We start from the raw sequence: 18269 nt of genomic DNA, 5'->3' as shown, positions 1-18269 counted from the left end.
CAAGCTCTCCGCACGGTCAGGTCTCTAAGAAGGCTGCTGGCCTGCTCCAGTGTCAGCCGGACAGAGACTGTTGCTGCTTTTGGGGCTGTGTGAGGAGAACCCCCAGTGGTTTTGTTTTCTAGTGTCCTCTATGGAAAGGGGAGCTTGCATTTTCTTTGTGATGCTGACACCCATGTGTTATGGAAGAGTTGCCCCTGCCCAAGATGTACTGGGCAAGCTGTGGTGGGCCTCAGCTGGCCCAGGGGCCTTCTGCTTGGTCTTTTGGTCTTTCCTCTACTGATCTCAGACCTCTACTTGAAAACGGGCTGAGGATAAAGCTGTGTATTTACTGCTGGCTCCGGAACATGGATCTGTCAGGGTGGTCATGAAATCATACTCAAAGCCAGAGGCTCTGAACTGAGGGCAGTTGTGCAATCGAGAGATAATTCTGTTTGTCCTCCTGGGAGGTATGATGGGCACGTAGTGAGGAGGAGTTTGGGGATGTTGCTGAACATACACAGTGTAATGAAGGAGCACCCCCTCCTGGGAGCTCTCCAGGGACCCTGTGGGTTACAGGTGTGCATCAAGAGTCCTGCCAGACGCTTCTCTGGGTGGTCAGTGAATCAGCAGGCCGAGGCTTAGGTTTCCATCCAGTGACTTTCTGAGCAAAGTGACAAAAACACCCAGCCATCAGCAAGGGATTTACCTGGGATTCAGGGGAATGCAATTACTCTTGTTTGCAGACATGGCTGGAACAGTGGGTGACAGAGTTTAATTTGGCAGTCCTATGTGGCTTCGTGTCTCTTCTTTCTATGTCTTGGTTCATTTGCTTCCTGGTTACTTTGAGTTTGATGGCCCCAAACTGAGACTTGTAACATGAATAATAAAAGGCCCAGAGACAGATATCGGGGTTCAAACCTGAAGCTGAAGATCAGAGAAGCAAAACAGCAGGTTACTAGTTCTTACTCTGCCTCAGACTGAAAGGACTGATCCATGAGCTCTTCACCAAGCCTCAGACTGCTGCCTCTCCTCAGTGTAGCTGGAGAATCCTGAAACTTCAATGCCTTCCTCTCTTCAGGTTGGCTGGAGAATGAATGCCTGATGCTGAGACCTTGCTCCTGTCTTATGTACCTCCCTAGTGCTGGGATTAAAGTTGTGTGATCCCAGGTGCTAGGATCAAAGGCATGAGCTCTGCTACTCCTCACACTTATGTGGGTCATGGTGGATTGAACTAACAGATCCATCTACCGCTTAATCCTGAGTACCGGGATTAAAGGTGTGTACCACCACTGCCTGATGTCTATAGCTTGAGGTTGACTTTGCTTTCTGAATCTTCAGGCAAGCTTTAAAAAATCATAAATAATTTGTCACCACACAGACTTGTGGAGAAAGTCTTCGTGTTCATTACATATCTGACTCTTAAGGGTCCCGCTGGCCATTCCAGGCCATTGAGCTCTCTGGAGCCTGCTGCAGGAAGCAAGGATTGAGTTGACAGGAGGGATTCTGCTGGGGCCGGGTGGATATGGCAGACCATCTGAGTTTCTAGGATGTCTCCCCGTAGTGATGCGGTATCCAGAGATGGGGTGGTGGGTTCACATCAAGGCTGACTATGACTCTAGAGGCAGGAGGAGCCCACCTGAGGAACTTCGTCGGTAGCCTGTCCATGACAGCTGTGTTTACCTCAGGGAGGTGATCTGTACTGTGGTGGAGGTCAAACTGGTTTCTGTGAGTGGTAACATAATAAAACTTAGAAACCCATACATAGTACAGTGCTGTATTCCTGCACTGAGCTGTGTTCTGTGAGATAGACTTGAGTTCCATTGAGGTAGACTCTTGAGTGTCTGTATCTGTCTCTGCAAATGCTGCTGCCCCAGTGTGCTCTACCTTAGATCCCTTTGGTGCTCAGCTAGTGGTTAGGAAGGAGATTTGAGAAGAAGTAGTGTGCTGACTTCGGAGAGCAGCTCTCCTGCAGAGCCTCATAAGGCTTGTGTGGGGAAGTTGGGCAATATAGTGAGTCAGTGCCAAAGGGGGTAATGCCATGTGTCTGCTTGTCCGGCCTCAGGATGAGTCTATCCTACTTGATCAGGCCCAGCCAGTGTGACACATGGGGCAGAGACAGGAGCAGTGGCGTGTTGTAGCTGCACCAGGAGCCCCACCCTCTCCTAAGCCCATGGAGCTGAGGGAGCCTGGGAAAGGAACATTGCTCTGAGCTATAATTGCTAAAACTAGGACTTGGGATCACTAGACCTGTTCCAAATCCCCAGGCTCTATGTACCTGGCCTGACTGGTACTCGGTACCTTACTCACTGGCCCTGGGGGCTTGGCCTTTGCCTCATTAGCCTCCTGGCTGTCCCACCTGGTGTTAGCCTGGCCTGCTTCTGCTTAGCCGTTGTAAATGCATTCAGCTTAGCCCACAGTTTCCCTGGGGTTTCCTGCTGGGCTGTGCTGACCATCAGCCTTCCCAGCTCACAGGGAACATCTTGGTTTGCTCACCTTGCCTTACTTTTGGCCTCCCCGACCCAACCCTAACCCCTGTGTCCTCTGCCTCTTGAGCTGTTCCCTGGTTTTATTCGCTGACTAACAGGTTAGCCTGTCCACTGGACCTCCCTTTCCTGGCTCTTTTCTTGTGGATTTGTAGACACAGCCTCATTCTCCTGCCATTGCTACCCTATGCTCGTCAGTGGGTTTTAATCTAGTAGCTTCCCTTTGCCCTTTGGCTTTGGGGAACCTTACTTACCCACCTGCTGCTGTTTCTAATCTCCTGGCTTTACTCTAGTGGCCTTCCCAACTTGGGTATCCCAATTTGGCCCTCCTACCTAAGTAGTCTTTAAATGTTTGCTTATTCGTGCTTGTGGTGCTGGAGTTGGAGCTTGTACCTTGAGCATGCCTGGAAGTAGCTCCTCCACTCTTAGCCCAACTCTCCAGCCCAGGCCCATTAGCTGCTAGCTGGTCTCCTCAGCCTACGTACCCACTGGGCTCATGTAGGCACCTATCCCACCCCTGTTAAGCTCTTGCATTAAATTCCTCCCGGTGCCTCCTGGCTTCACCCACCTGACCTCAGCATCTTAGATTTACCTGGTGTTATCTTAATTCCTAGCTTTTTAAGATTGGACTTTACATACCTGGATTAGTCCTAACTTCCTAACCTGGCTTTCGCTGTCGCTCTCACCTCTCTGGCCTTATTTGAGTCCAGCCTCACTCATTCTTAATATCCTGGTGCGCCTGTCTGTGCACCTGTGACACCACGGGATTTTGTGCAGCCGCCTTTCCAGACTCGGGATTTTTACCTCAGTTGTGTTGGGTCCCTGGCCTGCTGCATGTGGCCCTGTCCTTGTCCCCAGGAGTTTAGGACAGCTCACTTTCCTGTTGTGTAGGAGACTGGGATCCTGCTGCTGGGATTTTCTTGGCCTCTGCCCCCTCCCTCACTTCTGTTACCAGCGTTTTCTTTAGTGGAAGAGTATGTGGATGAACATTCATTCAGGGGGCTCCACCGTTGCCTCCTGTCCTCTGCCTCGGGCCAGTGGCCATGTGCAGTTGACCTTGTTGTAATGATGTTTGGCCTGGGAGAGCCTAGCCATGATGTCCCTTACAGGCTTGACCTTTTGTTTGGTGAAGGCGGAATAAACGTTTTCCACAGTTTCCTGGAGAAGGGTGAGAATGACAGTCTGGTAAGATCCCTTCCTGATGTGCTGACTGTCTCTCACGTATCACTTGGTGACCATTTCCTTCTGCCGTCAGAGTCCTGGCTTTCTATGACTGGGTTTGCAGGTCATACCTTTCCTGCCATGGCGGCCACTGGAAGCATTGTAGCACCGGGGCTCTTGCTCCTGCCAAGCCGTTCTGCGTAGCAGTTACAGTCTGCCCGTATGCCTCGTTTAGGTCTGGTGTGTTTAACAACTTTGGCTGTGTGGCTCTTGAGATGTTGTATTTACTGTTGTTGTTGTTACTCTCTGCAGGCCAGTCTAATTGAAGCCAACGGAGAACTAAAGGTCTTTATAGACCAGAATCTTAGTCCTGGGAAAGGTAAGGGAGCCTGTTCTGGAAATGTAAGTCTGCTGCTGATTGTGTGGTATGTCAATGCCTGGCTCGCTGCGGGCCACTGCAGTGCGTTGAGATGTCAGGAAGTGCAGGGCAGTGTGAAGGGGGACAGGACATGTGTGCTCTCTGCCTGGGGATGGGTGCCTCACCCCAGGAGCCCCCAGTGCCCCCATGTGGACTGCATGTCTTCTCAGGCTTGTTTGTGTTTTAGTGACTCCTACAGGGAACTGTTTTCTTAGGGAGCCTGGTGCAGCAGGAGTTGTGTGTACCAGACGAAAAGCCGACGCCCACCTTATCAAGGCCTCACAGTGTGATGTAGCCTTGGTGTCTGTAACAGCAGACAGCTGCCAGTCTCCTGCGCACTCCCCTGGGTTGTGTTGTCTGTGTGTGTTGCTTTGCCTCTGTGTCCAGTCCCTGCAGCACCGCATCGCCAGAGCACCAAAGCGTTGGCACTGCTGAAGACCAAACTTGTGGAAAGGTCCTCGGTTGGGTGAGGGTCCTTTAAGCGTACAGCCTGTTTGGGAGCTAGAACTGTGGCATGTCAGGGCTCTGGGTTCTGTTACGGGTTCCTTATTTCTGGTTCCTCTTAATTGCTTGCAAATGTAAAACTAGCTGTTTTCTTCTTAATAGTGAGGTAGTGAGGTCCAGGAGAGGGACTCCTGCCTGCAGAAGAGGCTCTGAGGTCTTCTTGATCTTAGTAGTGAGGTGCAGGAGAGTGACTCCTGCCTGCAGAAGAGTCTGAGGTGTTGACAGTGATCTGGCCCTTATTTGACCTTCTGTGGGTTTGCCCAGTCATGTCATTTGATTCTGGTGGTTTACAGTCTACATATATTAGAGCCCAGGGATTATCTGTCTCCAGCCCTCAGGGGCCAGGTCCTGGGCCACTGCTGTGTCCTCTCCCTGTGACTTCCCTAGCCCTCAGTCTGAGCATAGAAGTGAGAGGATTTGACCTTGGTCTTTATCACCCCTCCAGATTCAGTCTTTGGTACCCATGTGGTTTCTGCCCCTCACAGTGGACATACCCTTAGTCATGAGGGTTGCACAAGGCGTGTTGTCTGCCGAGGCTGTGTTTAAGACGCTGTGGGTATTCTGGTTGGGCTGTTTATCTCTGCTGTCATTTACTCCTGGCTTCTGTTGTCAGCTGTGACGAACAGGTTCTGCACCTGCACTAGCTTTGGGGCAGGGTGTTGCTGTTCCTGGGTTGGCTGGCACCCTCTGCGGACCAGTACTCTACTTAGTACTTAGGGTCGTGTCACCTCACAAGCAGTGACTTGAACTTAGTGTTACGCATGCTGTACATTGATGCTGTTTTGGGGTTCTGATGTTAGGAAAATGCACAGTGATGTCTCCCTTCACTGCAGACCATCTTCCCTCCTGAAACGGAACGTTGCTATTGGCTTGTGATGACCATTCTAGTACATCTATCTGTGGGATATGCAAGCCTTGCTTCTGGCAGGTGTCCTGAGCAGTGGAAGTGGAGGTTTCAGAGAGGCCTGGGTGGACATACTTGCATAGAGGTAGTGCATGTGCTCATACGTTCTAGAGCTAGGACCATGGCAGTCACTGGGCAGGTGTTCTTGTACTGCACTGAGCAGCCAGCAGTGCCTGTGCATGCAGACAGAGAGGAGGACCCCAGCCCCCACTTGTACCTTGTGGCTGGAGTAATCACAGTAGTTTATACTGGAGGCATCGCGAGCCAGATCTTCAGAAATGAGCAGGAACTGACCAGGGGGCAATGAAAGCTGGGAAGTATGGAGGCAGGACTTGCCCTACATTCTGCTACATGTTCGCTTCTCTGGCTCCTATGGTTAGTTCACAGTCTCCTCAAGGCCCTAAGGCCAGCTCCATTCTGAATTTACCAAGGGAAGTCACCGCACAGAGTGGACTGCACTGTGCGTGGGTAACCTGGCTGGCAGTGGTATGGCCTGTCTAAGAGAAGCGGTGGTTCCCTCTTCTCTTAGGGATTCCTGCTTTGTTGTTGCTTTGGTGCTGGTGAATCTGTGTGACTGCTGGGTCCTCCTTCTAAACCCATTCATTCACACCTTGGCCTCCCAGCCTGTGAGGAACCTCAGACTTCCTGTGTCATCTCCCCGGACCCCTTTTCTGATGCTGCAGAGGGGCCGTTTTCAGCCTCATTGTCTTCCGGAGGAACAGTGGTGGAAACGTTCATGTATGTACAACAGGTTTTGGTTGTGGGCAGCAGGTCCAAAGGCTAAATGACAGGTGTGGAGGCTAAGGTCTCAGGGAGGCACCTTCACCTGGTTAGACGTGGCCCAGCATAGAGGCTGTCTTGTTTACAAGTGTGAGTCTCTACAGAGGCTTCTAGACTGGTTGCTGGAGAGAGGTGGGTAGTTCAGCCTCGGCAGGCAGGTCCATGGACCTGACTTGTAGTCTTTGAGACTCAGAGCCTCTTTCCCCCAGAAGAAGACATCAAACCCATAGCCATTTGCATTTCCAAACTCTGTTTGGGCAGAAAATGTGGCACAACAGACTTTCTGACACAGCTGTCTTGGTGCCATGGTGTCACTGTGTGGGGACACTGTGGTGTCGCTGTCTCTGCTGTGATTTCAGCTTCTGAGCACTGGGTAGGGACTTGGCTTTGGAGCTGCTGTGATTTCAGCTTCTGAGCACTGGGTAGGGACTTGGCTTTGGAGCTTTGGGCTCTGGGACTGTCTTCTGCTGCGTCACTACACTTCCTTCCTGTTAGTGTCTGGTGGGTTCCAGCTGCTCACATCCTTACCAGCCTGTGGGGGTACTGTGTTTTCGGATGTCTCTGCTCCCTGTGACTGTCCTCCTACCTCTGTAACTCTGAATTGCCTGCAGGGTTCTGCCCTGAGGACCTGTCAGAGACTCCCTCCTGAAAACCCGCATTGTCCCAGGGTTGCTGCTGTTGGATTTCCTGAGATGCTTAATGCTTCTCATCTCAGATTCTTTCCTCAGAGGATCTCTGGCCTGGTTACATGCTCCCTGGAGAGCCACCAACCTGTCCATGTGTGCCTGTGACAATGTCTACATGTGCTAAACTTTGGGGTCCTTCCCAATGCTGGTGCGTGTGCTGGTAATGTCTTTGCGATGACAATCACTGTCTCTGCTGTGATTTCAGCTTCTGAGCAATGGGCCCTTTTGCCACAGTTTCTGAGGGTGGTGCGATGCCATTTACTGCCTTTTATAACTCAGCGTATATCTAGAGCTCTGTCTCTTGTTTAGACATTAGTCTGACCCTCTTTTCCAGAGGGTCTAATGTTTCCAAGCTCAGAGTTGTCATAGTGTGGAGTGGCATCTTCAGCTCCTTGCCTGCTGTAGGTTGTAGTGCGAGCAACCTGGCTTCTTGCCTCTCTGCTCTCGGGTGTGCCAATGTGACCCATGCCTGTGGTTCCTTGCCCTGTAGCTGATGAGGATCGCTTTGCTTCCAGAGTGTGCTGCTTTTTCTTTCTGCTTCAGGATTGTGTCTTTGGCCTCAAAATGAAACTTAAAGGTGAGAGGAAATCTTTATGATGGTGTATGCCAGAGCCCAGTGCGGTCTATGTGTTCTTGGACATGTGTTAGCTACTATGGTGAACTGCACCTCAAACATGGATCAGATTTATTATTGCCTGGCCTTGTTTGTGGCAGTTACACAGAGGTCTTTCCAGGGGGAAGGACACAGGATTTGATGAGCCTCTAACCCTCTGGGGTCAGGAGAGGCCTCACATTTTGTGTCTTTCCCCTTGTTTATAACTTCATTTTCCATTTTAGTATCACAGTGACATTTCTTAAGATGTAAGCCTGTGTGAGGAAAGGGCTGATGACCTTTGGTGACATGCTGCTCCAGAAGCCAAGTCTTGTGGGGTCACCTGGAAGTCACAGGTGCCCCTGTTTTATGTGCATTAGTGATCGTGCTGATGGAGGCTCCTGATGCTAAAGGCAGCTTATGGCGTTGGCTCAGAACCTCCCTTCCTCAGCCTGAGAGGTGGACAGGGAAGCAGGAGACCTGTCTGCGGGGGAGGGGTGTCTCCTGGAGACTCCTTGAAGGAAGGAGGCTGTGTTCCAGGTGTACACGCACCCACCAGTACACACTGTAGGTGGGTCCCTCAGGGTCCAGGCAGCACTCTGGTCCTAACAGGTCAGCCAACAGTGCCTGTAGCACAGTAGGTGAAATAGCTCTCACTGTAGGCTTGAAAGAAGACCCAGGTGACCAGGAAGTCAGTGTGGTCAGTCTTGTTTCTCACCAGAGATGTCAGGGTGGGTTGGAGAGATGGCGCAGTAGAGATCCGCTGTTCTTCCGGAAGTCCCTTCTTCCCTTCCCAGCACCCACACAGCAGCTCCCATCCATCTGTAACTCTAGCTCCAGCGGCTCGGATGCCCTCTGCTGGCCTTGTCAGGCACCTCATGCGTGCAGCGCACAGATAAAAAAGGAACTGTAGAGGTCTTGCTAGAGGGTAGTGACAGCTGAGACCCCTGCACACCACTAAGGAGCACGTACACCAATCCCTCGTGTGTGTTAGAAAGACCAGCGTGCTCCCTGGGGGACCCAGCCACTCCTCCTGTGGGCTCTTCTCAAGGGAGGTAAGGTCACTATTGTGAAGGCACCACCCACTGTAGCATTGCTCACAAGGCACAGAAACAAACTTGTGCCTGTCAGTGGCCGAATGGATACAGAAACTGGGGGAAATGTATGCTCTGAGAAAGTTAAGTTTCTCCATTTGCCACAGTGGAGGTGAACAGGGAGGATGTTACACTAAGACAGTAACCCAGACACAGAAAATTACTGTGTGTCACTTACACAGAATTACAAACCAGAAATGAAGCGTGCAGAGAGCATAGCTGCTTACCTGGATTAGAGGAGGAGGAAGTGAGGATGTGGGTGGGTGGAGTAGGGCAGGGTCCCCTCTGACAGGCAGTGTGAGGCCTCGTTTCTGCTGACATGGATGAGCTGCTTTCTCCCAAGTAATTTCTATTATGTGTACGAGTACTTTGCCTGCGTGTGTGTCTGTGCACCGTGTGCGTGCCAGGTGCCCAGGGATGCCCAGAAGAGGACATGAGACCCCTTGGAACTAGAATTGTGGATGCTTGTGAGCCACCATGTGGGTGCTGGGAACTGAACCCGGGTCCTCTGGAAGAGCAGCCAATGCTCTTAACCTCTGAGCCATCTCTGCCTCCCCTGTGTTAGCTGCTCTTGCCCCTAAAGCAATAGGCCACTGGTCTCTGAGAGGTGATGGTATGTTGGCCCATGTTACTCTGGTCACTTTGTACCATTTGCGTGTGCCCCATGACGTCACATGCATTTCTTACTATGCGTGTGACTAAGTATACACAATCAGCTGAGTGGTAGAGCCCTTGACCTGGTGTGCCTAGGGCCCTGGCACACCTTCCCAGCACTAGCTTTAAGTTTCATGTGTGTGGGTGTTCACTTGCATGCATGTGTGTGCACCGCCTGTGTGCCTGGTGCCCCTAGAGGCCACAGGAAGCCTTGGATCCTCTGGAGTTGCAGACAGTTGTGAGCCACTTTGTGGGTGCTGGCAGCCACATCCAGTCCTCTTCAAGAGCGGCAAGCGCTCTCTCAACACTGAGCCACCTCTCCAGTCCTTAGTTTTGTTTTTTGCAGACTTTTTTTATGTTCAGTCATATGTATGCATGTGTTGGTGTGTCTATGTGCACATGAGTGCAGGACCCAAAGACCTTGTGCACTGATTTCCCTCGTGACTGTGTCAGCTTGTGTCCGCCCCCGCGGTGCCTAAGAGTCCCTCTCCCCTGTGTCCTTCAGCTTCTGTTACTCGGCTTCTTGGTAGCAACCATTCTGGCGGGTCGGATGGAGTCTGTGTTGTTTTGATGATCACTTTCTTTGACTAGAATTGCTGAACAGTTGTTACTATTATTTTGGTGTTAACTGGCTGTTTGTCCTTCTGAAAATGCAGCTCATTTGCTCGGGTATTGATTGGCTTGTTTGTCCTGTGGTGTTGAGGTTTACCATTTCTTTCTATCGTGATGTTCATCCCCTGTTAGATTGAGTAGCTGGCAAAGATTTTTCTCCTATTTTGTAAGCTCTCTCTTCACTGGCGACTGCTTTGCTCTGAAGGTGCTGTTCCTTTCCATGTAATCCCGTTTCTCAGTTCTTGGAGTGATTTCCTGTGCAAACGAATGGTTGGAGTCCTTTCAGGAAATCCTCGCCTGTTCCTATAGCTTCTGGTGTTTGTCCTCTCTTCCTCTGGCAGGTTCAGAGTGTGAGGTCTTGCGTTAAGTTCTTTAATTCGTTTGAATGCATTTTTTGCATAAGATTATTTAGCTTTTTTTTTTTTTTTTTGCGTATAGAAATCCAGTCTTCATAGCGCCATTCAAAGAGGATGCTTTTTCTCCAGTGTATGTCTTTGGCATTTTTGTTGAAAGTCAGGTGTCTGTAGGCCCTTGGATTTCTGGGTCTGTCTTGTTGCTGTGACTCTGATTTGAGACCAGGTGTTGCTATATCTCCAGCACTGCGCTTTCTGCTTATGGCTACTTTGCCTGTTTGTTTCTTATGCCTCCTAATTTTAGACTGCTTTCTTCTAGCTCTGTAAAGAACATTGTTGGTATTTTGGACCATTTACTTAAAACCATTTTTATACTGGACTTTAGATGGTGTGCTGGCGTGGCCTGTGTGAGGCTCTGGGTTCAGTCCCTAGACATGCACTAAAAGGAAAAATCAAACAAAAAACTTGGTAAAACTCCCTGATGACCTTCTGGCTAAGGTCAGGTGGGGGAACACCAGCTCTTACACTTTGATAATTTGCTGCCTAACCTAAGATAGGAATCTTAGATAGGAAGGGTGTGCTTACCAATTACAAAAATGTGAGTGTGGTGTTTTACGTCTTTTTCTGAATTGTGCCAGTTGATACCATCTATACAGCTGTATTTAACATTTGGTTCCTTTGAAGGTCTTTATAGTTTACATTTAGACGCTTTCTTTAGTGAGAGGTAGCGCTAGCTCATGCTCTGGTTATTGTGTTACAGCTGAAAAGCCAGCCTTCCTTGGGGATTCTGTGTGTCAGTCCTCGTTCGGGAAACACCTAAGGTGTTCTACTTTATTTTGCCAAATTAAAGCAAAGAAATGGCCATTTTATCCCCAAGACACGAGGGTTGGGACAGGGCATGGGCTGTTAGTAGTGACTGGGCAGTGTGCTGCGGTGCCGTGGCAAGTGAGATGCCGGCTGTGGCATGAACCCTGCTAGTCCCCGCCCAGTACCTTCCTTAGCCGGTGCTTAGGAGAGGGAACTGGAGGGCTCACGGCCAAGTGCAGGACGTTTGTGACTGAGCCATTGGTCTGCAAAGTCAAGTCGAGGGCTCCTGATAGAGACACCATCTTCCTGGGACTGCCCCTCTTAACCTCAGCTCAGAGAGCAGCTCGACTCTTAACCTGTGCCCTTGTATTCCAGGTGTGGTGTCTCTTGTAGCTGTCCACCCATCCACAGTGAGCACACTTGGGAAGCAGCTTTTGCCAAAAACCTTTGGACAGTCCAATGTCAATATCACACAGCAAGTGGTAAGTGGTGAGACACATGACTCCCAGGTGTATGGAATGGGCAGTGTTCCTGAGTGGTGGAGGTTGCCTGCAGGAGTGACTCCTGAAAGTGCACTGCTTTCTGGCGTATAGACGTAGTGCTCAGTCCTCGTGTCTTCGGTGTGCCTATGTCAGGGAGTATTTGGAGCCCCCCTCTATACACATGGCAGTGACCTAGTGGATATAGGACTGACCGAGGCCTGAGCAAGCTTCCTGCTCCATGGCTTCCGTTGCCAGAGCGCTGAGCTCTGAGCCTAGAGTTACAACAAGTTCTGTGGCCTCCCTCTGGCCACTGTGTCTCCTAGCTGCAAAGAGGTGAAGGAAGGGTGTGGCTCTGTGGCTATGGCCACAGGAAGGGACCAGCACCATCCCCTTCCTTCATTGAGTAATGCATCAAAGATGAGGAGCCCCCGTGGGGCCTTGAGGCCTCCCTCAGTGTGATTCGGCCTCAGGTCAGTGGGCTCACCTGTAGCTGGAGCTTCACTCGGGGTATTTTAGCACAGACCATAGCCGACCTACCTTCTTCGTGGCTCTAGGTTTTCCCTAGCCTCTAGATGTTCTGGCTTCTCCTGGGACACTGGTCCTTAGTGACATGTGTGCTTCTGTTCTTGCCCATACCCTGCTCTGTCTCAGGGTGTCTTACAGCCGCCAGCCCCCATGTCTTCTGAGGAGGGCCTGTGTGTCAGGTGACCACCTGTGTGAGTTGTTTTCTTCTGCTCCCCCATGTGGGCTCTGGGGACTGGACTCAGGCCATCAGGCTGGTGACCAGTGCCTCCATCAGCTGAGCTGTTTCACCAAACCCCTCCACAGCTTTCACATGTGTCCCTAGCTGTCCCTCCACTCTGGGTTTCCACAGGCATCACCTGGTGTTGCCAGATGTCCCTCGTCCCTAAAGGCTGGATTTTTTGCAGCTGTTGTTGGGCGGCTCTACGGCGTAGTCAGTCTTCTGCCGAGAAAGCAGTCACCTCGAGTGTTCTGTCACGTGTGCTTCCGCTTTACTTGGGATGTGCCAGGGTTTGTACGCACCGCTGTCCTCTGAGTCTCTTCAGTGGGTTCTCAGTTTGGGGGTTTGTTTCTAGTTTTTTACATTACAGATCATCTATGAGAGTTTTCCCTGCACTGTATATGTGTACCTGACGTGCGCCTGGTGTTCTTGGGGTTCAGAAGAGAGCTTCATGTCTCCTGCAACTGGAGCTGTAGGTGCTCGTGAGCCACTGTGTGGGTCCTTGGCCAGAGTAGCTCTTGGCCCTTTACACGGAGCCGTTTTTTTTAAGCCCTTCATTGTTGTTTTTGTTTGTTTTGTTTTGTTTGAGATAAGGTCTCGCTACTAAATCATTTTGTGTAGACCAGGCTGGTCTGGAATTCCTGGAGCTTTACCTTCTTCTGCCTCTTCCTCCTGAGTACCTGGGTTAAGGGTGGGTGCCAGCACATCTGGTGAGCATTGGGATTTTAAGTATCATGTGGGGAGATCCCTGGGCTCTAATAGGACCCTGCAACCCTGTGGTGTGGATCTGTGTTCTCCTGGGGCAATGAGAAAAAATGTTCTTCCCACTGGGAGCACTGCATGGAGAGTTCAAGCAAGTTGTCTTTGCAAAATTTGTGCCCCAGTGGGTGGGGAGGAAGTTATAATGTTATTGATCTGAAAGTCAATGTCTGATTTGAATTGAACTTCGTTGGAGGAGTATAGTGATCGCTGTTTTATGCTTTGCAGATTAATAGTGGGTCAGGGCTCACACGCTGCAGGTGGTTTTGTGTTTTGTTCTTTGGTGCTAGAAATTGAATCTAGACCTGGTGTATTTTGGACCTCATGCGTTTTAGGCAAGCAGCATAGCTGAGCAATATCCTCAGCCTGGCATGTTCCAAGTGCTCCGTAACCTGTTTTTATGTCAAAGGTTTCATTGACTCTTAACATAGGAGATGGTATTTAACCTTACGTGCATGTGGAGTGTGACCAGGTGCTGTGTCTCTGGCACTTGCCCACCAGGGGCTAGAACCTACCTCTAGGACTACCAGGCCTCCTCTTTGTTTTTCAGTGGGAAGCAGGGATGTCCTGGGGACTGGCAGCCAGAGCACCTTTGCAGAAGTGGCTGTGGTATCTGAAGGGCCAGTGTCCCCGGGGCCTCCTGGTTCCTCCATGCTGCAGTATACGCATGCAGATGATGGAACATGCGCAGGGCCTCTGGGGAGCACAGGACACTGGGAGCCCTGCGCAGCCTTGCAAGCTGGCCATGCCAGCAGGGTGTTGCTGCTTTACAACCCGGTGTCCTTCTGTCTTCTTGAGGCCTGGGCGCCTAGCCTCCTCTTGCCTTTGCCTCTTCCCCATCCCGCTTGCTGACATGTCCTTGGTCTGCTTCCCATTTTCTCTCTGGCCTCCATGGCCTCCTGCTGCTGCTGCAGTAGAACTTTGTTCTGCTGCTCCTGATCCCAGCAGCGTGTGCACACAGAGCTTTTTCTAAGCAGCGTGTGCACATGTGCAGAGAGAGCCATGGGCACACAGGATTGAGCATTCACCAAGCACTCTGTGCATGAAGGGGAGCATAAATTTATGGAGGCTGGACCATGTGCATGCCAAGGGTAGATAGCTCCTCTATATGCACAGCCTGCCTTCTTTCTGCTGTCAGATCCACAGAAGGTCTGGGGAGCTCCCTGTGCGCTGTTCTTGGGATGTGCACAGGGCCTCTGGGCAAGCTTGTGTCTGTGTCCTGATGGACGTAGGTCTCAGTAAGAAGTGAGACTGCCTGTGAGGGACCCCCTGACCCTCCTTGGCATAGCAGTTCAAGAAGTGCTGTTGGAGGAGTTGAAGCTGGGAACAAATTTTCTTAAGACCCAGTCATTTGGCAACTTCCTTGTGGGCAGAGGGTAAGCCAGACACAGTGCCCCCTTGCACAAGCACAGCTGCCAGATGCAGGCAGGTGACCCCAGGTTACTCTTGAGTCTTGCTGTGTCTTCTTCCTGCTGCAGAATAGACTGAAGCCTTTCTCAGCCGTGAGCTCTCGCGCTCATGGCATGTATGGACGTGACCAGCAAGTACTGCCTGTGGCAGAGCAGGAGCTCCTGCTGTAACTGCTCTTGTCCTCTGTGAGGATGGGGAGGGTCCCGTCGTCACTCCTGAGAGAGCGAGCCAAGATGCTGTGTGCACAGCATCTCCAGCATTGTAACACAGTGCTCCCAAAGTGTACACACCACATCACTGGACAAAGGAGGGGTATTGGGGATCCAGAAGTTTCAATTCAGTGTCTGTAGGGGGCATCCCCATAGAATTTGGTCATTGAGGGACTTTGTAGTTTGGGATTCACCAGTGTTTTTTACTTAGAGTTATGTATGTAGCAAGATTTCTGACATATTGAGACAGTAGTTGTGTGTGTAGGACAGCATCTGTCTCCAGAAGAATGGGTTTGTATATTAACTGAGGGGACCAAAATAGCAGACCTTGTCCCACAGACACCAGAGGGGGGCATTGCTGAATCCTTATGGGTTCTGTAAGAGTGGCCGGCACATTAGCCTTGATCCCCCAGAGCAGGTGGTCTGTTGGCTGTGTGTGACCAAGGGAGCCACCTGTCCCTTTTGGATCCAGAGAAGTGTCTCACAAGCAGGAAAGCCAAGCACCATTTCAACCTGGACAGAGGCTGGTGCCACTTTGGGGCTGGAGGAGGAACCGCTGTCTATCCCAGTTTCACACTTGATTTGGCAGCTATTTTGCTTATTTCATAATCTATACAACATTTTTGTCCTTGTCATCTCACTAAGCGTAAATAATCAAACGTGTTAGTGCCGCGTTACTAAGCTAGCCATCAGTAAGTTGGCTGCTCTCTCTTTGCCATGGGAGGCTGCCTTGTCCTCTGCAGCGTCTGCCGCTCCGATCTCTGTCTTCTCAAGCTTGCCCACCTGACTGAGGCGGCCTGATGCTTGCGTTAAGTGGAGAGGTGTCTGAGCTGGGAAGCGGGCCACGCGCAGAGCAACTAGAGCGATAGTGGTCACTGCTTTTGCTGTTGCAGCTGCTGAGGTGCTGTAGTGGCTGCCCACGTGAGCAGTGATATGGAGGTGTCTGATTGTTCTGAATTCTCTTTTGACTGTAGGTGATTGGCACGCCTCAGAGACCTGCAGCATCCAACACTATTGTGGTAGGAAGCCCACATACTCCCAACACTCACTTTGTGTCCCAGAACCAGCCGTCTGACTCCTCACCTTGGTCTGCTGGGTGAGCACCCCCACCCCAGGGTGGCAACTGCCTAGAATGTCCCCTCTTTCCTCTGGCTATGGTCACCTGGTCTGTAATGGGCGTGCCTGAGTACACAGAGTTCAGCGCTTCCATCTCATCCCTGTCTGGGTCAGATAACAAGGTGCAGCCTCGCTCATGCCAGCGACTGTCTGGGGGGGATTTGGAGCTCCGGGCAGTGAAGAGAACACTGGACTCTGCTATGACACAGCCACTTGAAACTTCTCATGGTTCAGCCCGGGCATAAGTGTGCAGATTTGCCTGCTGTCACATGATTTGACTTCCGCTGTGTACACTTCAGGGCTCTGTCCTGTGTGTGGTCCCTTCAGGGCTGTACAGCCACTGAGCTAGTAACAGACATGGAAGTGAAGTGATTGTCTTTAGAGGTCACCGGGGTGTCTTTTCTTAAAAACGCACAGCTGCAAAACCATGTCTCTTTTGCTTTAATTTGAAATCATCTGTGCGTAAACCTGCAGAGGAATTTGGTGACTCTGTTCCTGATGTGATCCAGTGAGGGCGGCACATTTGGTGTGCTCCCTGACTGGAAGCTCACATGATAATTTCCTCTCGTTATCACATGCCCACCGATCTAAGCACTTGCCTTACTTAAGGTAGCCTGCTGAAATTAGCCCTGAAAATTCCTAAAGTTACGCTAAAATGTACCATGATCTGATGCCAGCAGACGTCTTTAGAACAGTGGTGCCTAGTGTGTGGTCCGGCTCAGACCCATGCTGATTTCTGCCCTTCGGATGTCTGTCCATCTTCCCTGGCATTTAAAGGCACAGGTGTGTGAACTGGCCTCGTATGTCTTCTTTTTCTGACCTGAGAAACACTGAGACTTACCAATGTCCTTTGCTATTATTAGAGCGGAGTCCCTGCCGTGTGCGGTGGGGCTGTGGGAATAATGGGCTCTGCAGCCGTAGACCTTTTCTCTGAGAGTATCTTGGTTCATGTGTGGCTCCCATGACTGCTAACGGTGTCTGTTTTCTGGTGTTGGAAAGGAAGAGGAACAGGAAGGGTGAGAAGAACGGCAAGGGCCTGCGGCATTTCTCCATGAAGGTGTGTGAGAAGGTGCAGAGGAAAGGAACCACCTCCTACAACGAGGTGGCGGATGAGCTGGTGGCGGAGTTCAGCGCTGCTGACAACCACATCCTACCAAATGAATCAGTGAGTCTTCTGGAAGCACACGGGGCATGGGTTGCTCAGCCTTTCAAGCTGCAGCAGTGGTAGATGATGGAAAATTCCGGGTTCGGTATAAGGAGTGAACTGGCCATCTGCAAGACCAGTGTCACAGAGGGTGGCTTAGGAGTGTCCCCTTGGGACGATCTTGTGCTCTGAACCTCAAGTGTTAATTTCCAAGCCATAGGGTTACCCAGAGCCGTTGCTTTGTCTTCTAGGCTTATGACCAGAAGAATATCCGTCGGCGTGTCTATGACGCCTTAAATGTGCTGATGGCCATGAACATCATCTCTAAGGAGAAGAAGGAGATCAAGTGGATCGGCCTGCCCACCAACTCAGCTCAGGAGTGCCAGAACTTAGAGGTGCGTTGCCTGAAGCGGGCAGGCGTCTGTCCTCAGTCACTTGAGAGGGTCATACCAGGTGGCTGAGTTGATGTCATGGGGGTCCATTGTGTGCGTGCGCGCAGTGTGTACATATGTTTGTAATATCTCCAGCTCTGAGAAAGCAAAGAATCAAGTGTAACGTTGGAGTTGCAGGGAGCTTCTGCTGTGGCCGCATTCGTCAGCTTGGTGAGGCAGTGCCGATAGGCCTGGCAGGTGTGGTTTGTCGTGTGTATGCTGATGGCCCCCTCCTTGCTGTCTGTCTGCAGGTGGAGAGGCAGCGGAGGCTGGAGAGGATCAAACAGAAGCAGTCCCAGCTCCAGGAGCTCATCCTGCAGGTAGCAGCCCATCTGAGCACCCTACCTTTCTCCTGGAAGCAGGCTGTTGGCCACATGGGCCTTGTTCTCAGAGAGGTTGTATGAGAATAAGCACTCCTTGGCGTGACAGCCAAAGTGTTGTTAAGCCCTCATTGGGCACCAGGCACTGCAGTGGGCATGTTGTGAGCTCTGTAGTTGCACTGGTCTGTGTCGGGAGGGAGCAGTGGGCTTGGCAGGTTTAGAGTCTTGTGTGCATGTGGTCACTTCAGGCTCTACCAGGAGAACTGTTAGCTTAGGATTCGGTGTTCTCTAGCAGTCCTTCCTCCCTACAGGTGTGGCAGGCGTCAACAGTGTCAGTGTGACTGCTTTCCCTGTGTCAGCAGGTGTCAGGGCTGCTACAGGCTGACTCACCACCCAGGTTCCCACTGTGCAGGAAGGACAGCCATCATGTCACTGGTGTTGACATCTACCGGGGGCCCTGTTGGTCTTTTTCAGCAAATTGCCTTCAAGAACTTGGTGCAGAGGAACCGCCAAGCTGAACAGCAGGCACGCAGGCCACCTCCTCCCAACTCTGTCATCCACCTGCCCTTCATCATTGTCAACACCAGCAGGAAGACCGTCATTGACTGCAGCATCTCCAATGACAAGTT

At 51.2% G+C, this 18269-nt stretch overlaps 1 protein-coding gene across 8 annotated transcripts in view; it reads left to right on the top strand.

Moving 5' to 3' along the window:
- Window positions 1–18269, top strand: part of Tfdp1 (transcription factor Dp-1) — a 39209-nt gene that overhangs the window by 14547 nt on the left and 6393 nt on the right. For 6 of the 8 annotated variants that reach the window (XM_040733448.1, XM_040733450.1, XM_005082622.4 and 3 more), the window contains 7 exons: window positions 3936–4002; window positions 11403–11509; window positions 15604–15725; window positions 16745–16910; window positions 17141–17284; window positions 17572–17640; window positions 18115–18266. In XM_040733448.1, coding sequence (XP_040589382.1) covers window positions 3936–4002; window positions 11403–11509; window positions 15604–15725; window positions 16745–16910; window positions 17141–17284; window positions 17572–17640; window positions 18115–18266 — 827 coding nt within the window. Of the gene's footprint in view, window positions 1–3935; window positions 4003–11402; window positions 11510–15603; window positions 15726–16425; window positions 16529–16744; window positions 16911–17140; window positions 17285–17571; window positions 17641–18114; window positions 18267–18269 lie in introns of all 8 variants that reach the window. The other 2 variants (XM_013122468.3, XM_040733451.1) reach the window with 2 other exon arrangements.

This window comes from Mesocricetus auratus, unplaced genomic scaffold (genome assembly GCF_017639785.1).
Source record: "Mesocricetus auratus isolate SY011 unplaced genomic scaffold, BCM_Maur_2.0 Super-Scaffold_100031, whole genome shotgun sequence".
Classification (NCBI taxonomy): Eukaryota; Metazoa; Chordata; class Mammalia; order Rodentia; family Cricetidae; genus Mesocricetus; species Mesocricetus auratus.
Note: the sequence above shows the minus strand (reverse complement) of the source record. Positions and strands in the feature narration are given on the sequence as shown.